The following is a 9,280-nucleotide window of genomic DNA, read 5'->3' as shown; positions in this document are numbered from 1 at the left end:
GGATCCTTAAGGTCCAATGTTGTCACGTTCTCCACTTGGAAACCTTCATAGAAAGTTTTAAGTCTATGGTCATTTACCTTGAACACTTTGGAAGTCGCTAAAATTTGAATTTCAACTGCACCATGAAGAAAAACATTAGTAACAATGAATAGTCCAATCCAACTAGAACGCAACTTACTTGGAAACAAACAAAGTCATGAATGGTATAGAAGAACTTTTTGACCAAGTTTAAACTCCTTCCTAGAGATCATCTTGTCATGAAAAGCCTTCATCTTTTCCTTGTAAATCCTTGCACTCTCATAGGCATCATTATGAATTTACTCTAACTCTTGTTGTTGCAACTTCCTGTGTTCTCCACTTTCATCCATCTTCATGTTGAAATGCTTGATGGCCCAATAAGCCTTGTGTTCTAACTCAACTGGAAGGTGACATGGCTTCCCAAACACCAACCAATAAGGTGACATACCAATGGGCATCTTATACGCAGTCCTATATGCCCACAAGGCGTCATCCAAGCGCAAACTCCAATCTTTTCTGCTTGGATTGACCGTCTTTTCAATGATGGACTTGATCTCTCAATTTGACACTTCCGCTTGTCCACTAGTTTGCGGATGATAGGCAGTCGACACCTTGTGGGTCACATGGTACTTTCTCAGCAAAGTCTCCATAGTTCGATTGCAAAAGTGAGTGCCTCGATCATTTATTAGAGTTCTTGGAATTCCAAACCCGAAGAATATATTAGACTTGATAAAATCTGTAACAACTTTAGAATCATCAGTCCATGTAGCCTTAGCTTCTACCCATTTTGAAACATAATCAACAGCAAGAAAAATGTAAACATAACCAAAACATACAGGGAATGGTCCCATGAAATCGATGCCCCAAACATCAAAAATTTCACAAATTAGTGTGGGGGTTTGTGGCATCTCATTCCTTGGAGATATATTACCTGTCTTTTGACAATGTTCGCATGACTTACAAAATGAATATGAATCTTTGAATAAAGACAGCCAATAGAAACCATATTCTAGCACTTTTCTGGTCGTCCTCTTAGCTCCAAAGTGACCTCCACAAGCATAAGAATGACAAAAAAGTGAGAATAGAACTAATTTCATTTTCAAGAATGCACCTTCTTATCACTTGATCTGCACAATGCTTCCATAAGTATAGGTCATCCCACACATAGTATTTGGCATCTCTCTTGATTTTATCTCTTTGTGCCCTAGACAAACCAGGAGGTAATATATTAGTAACCAAATAATTTAAAATATTCGCATACCAAAGTAATGTCACACTCGCGAAGAGCAATTGCTCATCAAGGAACGTTTCATGCAAATGAAGTTCATCCTGCACATGAACTAAACGACTCAAATGATCTGTGACACGATTTTTTGTCCCTCTTTTGTCTTTGATCTCCAAATCAAATTCACTCAAGAGAAGTATCCATCTTATTAGTCTTGGTTTTGCATCTTTCTTCGTCATCAAATAACGGAGAGCTACATGATTAGAGTAAACAATGACTTTAGTACCAAGCAAATAAGATCGAAATTTTCTAAAGAAAAAATAATAGCTAAAAGTTCTTTTTCAGTGGTAGAATAATTTCTCTGGGCATCATTCAATGTCCTCGAAGCATAATAAATGGCATAGGATGCTTTTCCAATTCTTTGACCCAAAACGGCGCCTACTGCATAATCACTTGCGTCGCACACTATCTCAAAAAGAACGTAATTAGGGGGTTGGATAACTGGGGCAAAAGTCAAGAGTTTTGTTAGCTTGTTAAACGCCTTTTTGGATGCCTCATTGAACTCAAAAGCCACATCCTTTTGTAGCAACTTGCACAAGGGTAATGCTATTTTGGAGAAGTCCTTGATGAATCTACGGTAGAAACCAGCATGTCCAAGAAAAGAATGAACTTCCCACACACTAGAACGATAAGGAAAAGATTGAATAATATCAATATTAGTTTTGTCTACCTCAATTCCCATGGATGAAACAACGACCCAAAACTATGCCTTGTTCAACCATAAAATGACATTTTTCAGAATTTAACGCAAGGTTAGTTTCTATGCATCTTTGAAGAACAAGTGTAGGTTATGTAAACAAGTATCAAAGGAGTCTCCATAAATTGTGAAATCATCCATAAATACTTCTATGATATGCTCAGTATAACTTGAAAATATACTAACCATACACCTTTGGAAAGTGGAGGGAGCATTGCAAAGGCCAAAGGGCATGCAACGATATGCAAAAGTCCCAAATGCGCAAGTAAAAGTCGCCTTTTCCTGATCCTCAAGAGCAATTGCAATATGCAAATAACCTGAATAACCATCAAGAAAACAATAGTAAGCATGACCAGATAACCTTTCAACCATTTGATCAATGAAAGGTAAAGGGAAGTGGTCCTTGCAGGTTACTGCATTTAATTTTCTATAATCTATACAAACCCGCCACCCATTCTGAACACGGGTAGGAACTAACTCATCATTCTGATTTTTTACAACAGTTATTCCAGTCTTTTTAGGAACCACTTGAACTAGGCTGACCCATGTGCTATCTTAAAAAGGATAAATCACTCCCACTTCAAGAAGTTTGATGATCTCTTTCTTCACTACATCCATCATGGGCGGGTTCAATCTTCTTTGCGGTTGACAGGAAGGCTTTGCTCCCTCTTCAAGTACGATACGAAGCATGCATATAGACGGGCTAATTCCTTTAATATTTGCAATTGTCCAACCAATAGCTGTCTTATGCTCCTTAAGGACCTGCACAAGCTTTTCTTCTTGCGGTGCACCAAGTTTGCTGGAGATGATCACTGGAAATGTTCCTCCATTTCCAAGGAACATGTACTTGAGGTGACTGGGGAGAGGCTTCAAATCTGGATTGGGAGCTTGCAAAACAGAGGGTAAAGGCCTCTCGTTAGAAATTGGTAACTCAATATAATGAACGTTACCTGAATGTTGCAACTGTGGAATATCATTCAATGCTGCAACAGTTTCTTGAAAATCAGAACTCAAGGATAACTCCTCATTCTCCTTCTCAATATGCTTACTAATGGCAACTTCCAATTTGTCTTTTCCATCAAGTTCAAAAACTTCTTGTGTGAAAGAATCAATCACATCAATAAAATAAACAGGATTATCATCACCAAGATATTTCATGGCATCATAAATGTTAAAATTAATGATTTCACCATCAAATTCAATGGTAAGTGTGCCACTATGAACATCTATCTTAGTCTTGGATGTCTTTAAGAATGGTCTTCCTAACAAAATAGGAGCAGTTTGGCCACCACTTTCCATATCAAACACATAGAAATCAGTAGGGAAAATCAAATTATTAACTTGCACAGGAACATCCTCAACTACACCCTTAGGATAGGCATTAGATCCATCAGCTAATTGAATCACAACACCAGTTTTATTCAAAGGTCCAAGTTTCAAAGAAGCGTATATAGAATATGGCATGACATTAATCGAAGCTCCTAAATCTATCATGGCCTTCTCAAATTTGATGTTACCTAATGTACAAGGGATAGTAAACATACCTGGATCTTTGCACTTCGTAGGGAGTTTTCTTTGAATAATTGCAGAAACATTCTCCCCTACTCTCACCTTCTCACATCCGTTAAGTTTCTGTTTTCTTTTAATTGTGCACAGTTCTTTCAGGAATTTAGCATAACGAGACACTTGTTTAATAGCATCTAAAAGTGGAATATTTACCTCACATCTACGGAAAGTCTCATATAAATCTTTATTTTGCTCATCTTTTCTAGATTCTGCCTGAGGAAAAGGAGGAACTGGTTTATAATCAGAAAGAGGTGGAAACTTACGCTTACATACGTCATCATCATTGGGGACGTTCCTGTCTGCAACAATATTTTTCTCCTTTTCTTTCTCCAACGATGCAGGGATTGCCTTTACCGGAATCTCAACCTCTTTACCACTTCTCAAAATGATTGCACTTGCATTCTCTCTTGGATTTACTACCATTTGAGAGGGTAATTTCTCCGAATGTTGTTCCTCTAGCCGACTAATTGCGGTTGCCATCTGACCCATCTGATTGTCCAAACTTTGAATATTGTCCCTTGTCTCCTGTTGAAATTGCAAACTATTAGTCGTAAGAGATTTAACAATATCTTCTAAAGACATACCAGAATTGGAAGTTTGGCTCAGTTGTTGTCTAATGGGATATGGCTGCCTATATTGCTGGTAACTTGGGTGATTTTGAGTCGCGGGCTGATTAACTTGTGGATTCCCATAGCTAAGGTTGGGATGATCCCTCCATCCCATGTCAGACATGTTCGAATAGGGATCATACTTCCTTTGCAATTGTCTAGGAAAACCACTTGCCACATTCACTTGCTTAGTGGGCTCCTCTTGAAGAGTTGGGCACATATTTGTTGAATGCCCTACTATTGAACAAATCCCACAAGCCTTCACTGTTTGCATATTACCTACAACCATTTGACGAACAAGAGAAGTTAGACTCGCAATTTGTTGTTCAAGGGAGGAAATACTTACCTCATTAACATTCTTAGAATGAAGGTCAAGCCTAGTGCCAAATTGTTGAGAATTGGCTGCCATATTTGCAATCAAGTTTCTCGTGGCCTCAGGAGTTTTATCTACCAAAGCTCCTCCACTAGCATCATCAATCATGCTCCTACCACTGGGCATAAGGCCCTCATAGAAATACTGGATAAGAAGATGCTCGCTAATCTGATGATGGGGATAACTTGCACATAATTTCTTGAAACGTTCCCAATATTCGTATAGGGACTCTCCGTATGCTGCCTTATACGATAAATTTCTTTCCGAATGTTGGCAACCCTTGAAGCTGGGAAATATTTTTCCAAAAACAATCTCTTCATCTCATTCCTTGTGGTAATACTCCCTGAGGGTAGATAATAGAACCAATCCTTAGCCGAATCCATCAAAGAAAATGGAAAGGCTCATAATTTAATTTGCTCTTCAGCTATCCCCGTGGGTTTCATACTCGTGCATACCACATGAAACTCCTTTAGATGCTTGTGAGGATCTTCACCTACAAGACCATGAAAACTGGGGAAGAGATATATTAGTCCGGATTTTAATTCAAATGTAGTAGTAGCATCTAAAGTAGGGAACGTTATGCATAATGGTTGTTGATTCAAATCAGGGGTTGCAAGCACTTTCAAAGTTCGATTTCCAGCCATGACTTTCTCCTCCTCTAAATAAAATTTGCTATCAAATGGGGAATCAAGAGGTAGATTGTTCTCTTCAGAATTCCTCTGACTTTCTCTCCTTAACCTGCGCAAAGTTCTCTCTATTTCTGGATCAAACTGCAAATCACCTTGATTAGAAGATCGAGATACAATCATAAACAATCAAGTAAACTCTAATAAAACATGAAAAACAAATCAAGAATTATTTTTTTTCAAGAACGAAATAAGGATCACAAGAAGCACACAAAAATCAACTAGAATCACTCCCCGACAACGACGCCAGATACCATGAGAGTCGGTATCCGGATTGGTACACCAAAATAAATAAACCCATTACTTCCACCACCCCACCCCCCCCCCCCCCCCCCCTTGTAATGGCTTTTATTACTCCTACCACTTGAGAGTTGTTGTCCTATGGAGGGACACGATGGTGGACACTTCAGAGCAATGCCGATAGACACACTACATACAGAAGACGGAGTGTGCCCTACATCTAGCATTAAGACAGGAGTATAAAGCAATGTCTTACCAGCTAGGAGTGATTTTTACTCTCACTTATATTATGCCAGCAGGACCCCATGGAAGGACGCAACAACGTGAGGGGGAGTGTTGGAAGATGTGCCATTTTATACAAAAAGATTATATACATCATTTGCAGCAAGCTGGTAGTTCAAGTTGTTCTCTCACCCCCAGCTTGAGGGGGAGTATTGGAAGATAGGCCCAAACCCAGATGACCATGGAAGGCCCACATATCTAAGAGTAATATAAGATGGGCCACACGACCAAGGAAGCCACAAGATGGGCCCAAATACATAAGAAGTAGGACCCACCATGATTACCACAAACTGGCATCCTTATCACATAATTTGGAAGATCAAGAAGGACTCACAAAGGCATCATTATCTTATGGTCATGTCCTAGAAGAATTCTAGTTTTGGTTTTGTTTGTCTTTTATCTATATTAAGCTATTTAATTATGCTAGGACTTGTCTTTAAGTGTTAGAGTTTGGGTGTAATTGGGACAAAGGTAGTTTTATTGTAATTTGACTCTACCACCTTCCTCTATTATAAATAGAGGTTCATGTACTCTGATTGAAGTTAATGAAGTATTTCTCTTTTCCATAAATTCAACCGTTATATGATGGAAGAATGATATGAGACTTGCTTGAGACTTAGCTTGATCTCTCATTATTCAAGACCAGTAGTTTACTTAATTTTATTTTTATTAAATCAAGTTGGTTTATGATTTCCAGTACTTGGATTCTCCAAACATATAGAAATTGTTTGAGGGACTTTGGCGAGCTCAAAGAGCAGTTGGTTTTTGGTGATTTATGACTTTTTGGAATTGCTAATTCTTTCTCCAAACCTTTAAGACTTATGAGCTATTTCATTTCCTAAAGGATTTTTGTAAATGAGTAAGGAAAATGTGTCTTTTTAATTGATAAATATGGCACCTATCATAAGGAAAAGTTAAGTCTTGCTTGGGTTAAGAACCCGCCACGAGTTCTTGAGTTTTTGAAGACCAAAAAGAGGATTTGAATTGGTATTGAGTGAGTAATTGATCTACTCCACTTAAGGGGGGGTTAGTCCACAATGAAGTGGAAATGAAGTGGAAAATTGAATTGAAGTGAGATGAATTGTTTCCACTTCAAGTCATGTTTGGGTGTTAGTCCAGGCTAGTTGAAGTGGCTGGAAAACAGATTCCAGTGTTAGTGCTTGGAAAACAGATTTCAGTGTCCTTTTCTAGATAAATAATTATAGTTTATTATAAATTAAAACAATAATTACGTGTTACTACAATAAATTATATAAAATTAATAAAAAAATTAAAAATAACATAAGAAAATATAATAAATAAACCTAATGGTTTAATTAATTATAGCAATTGGATAATTAACCAATTAACGATTATAATTCATTATAAATTAATATACTAATTACGCGACTAGAATATATTATATAAAATTATTAAAAATTACAAAATAGCATAAGGGAATATAATAAATGAAAATAATGGTTTAATTAATTTTAGAAATTGGATAATTAACCAATTAATGATTACAATTCAATATAAATTAACAAACTAATTACGGAGGATTAGAATAAATTATTTAAAATTAAAAAAAATTAAAAATAACATAAGGGAATATAATAAATAAACCTAAGTGTTTAATTAATTATAGCAATTGTATAATTAAACCAATTAATGATTACAATTTATTATAAATTATTATACTAATTATGTGTGATTAGAATAAATTAATTAAAATTAATAAAAATTTAAATATAACATAAGGGAATATAATAAATAAACCTAATTGTTTAATTAATTATAGCAATTGCATAATTAAACCAATTAATGATTACATTTTATTATAAATTATTATACTAATTACGTGGGATTAGAATAAATTATTTAAAATTAATAAAAATTTAAAAATAACATAAGGGAATATAATAAATAAACCAAATTGGTTAATTAATTATAGCAATTGCATAATTAAACCAATTAATGATTACATTTTATTATTAATTATTAAACTAATTACGTGTGAGTAGAATAAATTATTTAAATTACATAAAAATTTAAAAATAACATAAGGGAATATAATAAATAAACCAAATTGGTTAATTAATTATAGAAATTGCATAATTAAACCAATTAATGATTACATTTTATTATTAATTATTAAAATAATTACGTGTGAGTAGAATAAATTATATAAATTACATAAAACAGTTAAAAATAACATAAATGAATATAATTAATAAATAAATTATTTTGTAATAACATACTATATAGTATAAAAATACTTAATAAATAAAATTAATACAAAAAGGTATAAAATGACAACAACCAATATAATTAGAGTTTGTGCGTTTAACATCATCAACTGACTAGTTTAGTAGATACGAACGACAACATACATGTTCAAATGCAATAAAGTACAACCACTAATAATCACTCCACATGCTAGTTGCTATGGCATCTCGAAATTGTGTAGCTCTAGTGGATTCTAATGCACGACGCCTCCGCATTGTTGTTGATAGGTTGCCTTCATCCCCAAGATCATCGCTATCATCGCTATCTCCATCCAAATTTTCACCAGCTAATCGGACCTCATCACCTCCTCCACCTACCTCATCATCGGAATCATCATCTTCCAATTCAAACATATCATTGTAATCCTCTTTACGTATATAATTGTGTAATATGCAACAAGCTATTACAATTTTCATCTGGATCTTATAAGAAAAGGGAGGAGCAACTTTCAACATTTGGAATCGAGCTTTTAAAGCACCAAAAGTTCGTTCAATAGTATTTCTCAAAGATGAGTGCCTTCGGTTGAATAGCTCTTTATCATTTCTAGGAAGGTTGTCTCCAAATTCTTGTAGATGATAACGAGTTCCTCGATATGGAGCCAAAAATCCTGACATATTTGCATAACCAGCATCGACTAGATCATATTTACCTACAATACAAAATATTTTTCACATAAGATAATTAAAAAAAATAAAAAAAATACTACATAACAATATATTATTTACCTTCAGGTACACAAATTCTATTTCGGCGAGTCAATGCGTCCTTCAATACACGGGAATCAGCTGCTGATCCCTCCCATCCAACAAGTACATAAGTGAATTGCATATCAAATGTACATGCTGCCATCACATTTTGTGAGAGATAGCCTTTTCTGTTCCAGAACCTTTGTTGTTCTTCAAGTTGGATGTTTGCTTTGATATGAGTTCCATCAATAGCCCCAATACAATCCTAATTATATCATTTCAATTAATACAAGTAACTCTAAATATTAATCTAAAATTGTTCATTATATGTCAAGTGATGTTACCTTAAAATACGGATTAAACATTGGATTGTTTAAAATCTTCGAGTGAGTCCGTTCTGAAGGCCGTTTGATGTAATCAGGCCGAAGTTTGATAATAGCATTCAACACCTTATTGAAATACCTACTTATAGTCCAGTTTGATCTATCAAACATCTCTGATGTGACACTATACGCTTGTCCTTGACCAACAGTTAAGAGAAAATATGCAAGTTGTTCTTCCACTGAGATGG

The 9,280-nt window shown here is 35.2% G+C and overlaps 1 protein-coding gene and 1 pseudogene across 1 annotated transcript; both read right to left on the bottom strand.

Annotated features, from left to right (window-relative positions):
• Nucleotides 1-575: 575 nt before the first annotated feature.
• LOC137955018 (uncharacterized) lies at nucleotides 576-4,394 on the bottom strand. Its single transcript, XM_068801898.1, has 6 exons — nucleotides 3,933-4,394; nucleotides 2,574-3,884; nucleotides 2,194-2,486; nucleotides 1,530-1,875; nucleotides 1,233-1,347; nucleotides 576-949 (listed from the first exon to the last, which is right to left on the bottom strand). The coding sequence occupies exons 1-6, from the start codon at nucleotides 4,392-4,394 to the stop codon at nucleotides 576-578; spliced, it is 2,901 nt and encodes a 966-aa protein (XP_068657999.1).
• Nucleotides 4,395-4,435: 41 nt separating this feature from the next.
• LOC137955017 (uncharacterized) lies at nucleotides 4,436-5,356 on the bottom strand (annotated as a pseudogene).
• Between the last annotated feature and the right edge of the window lie 3,924 nt (nucleotides 5,357-9,280).

The sequence above is a fragment of the Aristolochia californica genome, unplaced genomic scaffold (assembly GCF_029961685.1).
Source record: "Aristolochia californica isolate CCGP_79_NKW_82.1479 unplaced genomic scaffold, dmAriCali1.0.hap1 SCAF_2, whole genome shotgun sequence".
Classification (NCBI taxonomy): Eukaryota; Viridiplantae; Streptophyta; class Magnoliopsida; order Piperales; family Aristolochiaceae; genus Aristolochia; species Aristolochia californica.
The sequence above is the reverse complement of the archived record's forward strand: the minus strand, read 5'-3'. Positions and strand labels throughout refer to the sequence as shown.

Excerpts from the sequence above, each read along its gene's own strand:
- LOC137955018 (XM_068801898.1), bottom strand. The coding sequence starts at position 4,394 with ATGTGCCCAACTCTTCAAGAGGAGCCCACTAAGCAAGTGAATGTGGCA. Across the intron at positions 3,885-3,932 it reads TTTTGAGAAGTGGTAAAGAG|GAGAAAAATATTGTTGCAGA; the intron begins GTTGAGATTCCG and ends GAGAAAGAAAAG. Across the intron at positions 2,487-2,573 it reads TCAAACTTCTTGAAGTGGGA|AATGATGAGTTAGTTCCTAC; the intron begins GTGATTTATCCT and ends GTAAAAAATCAG.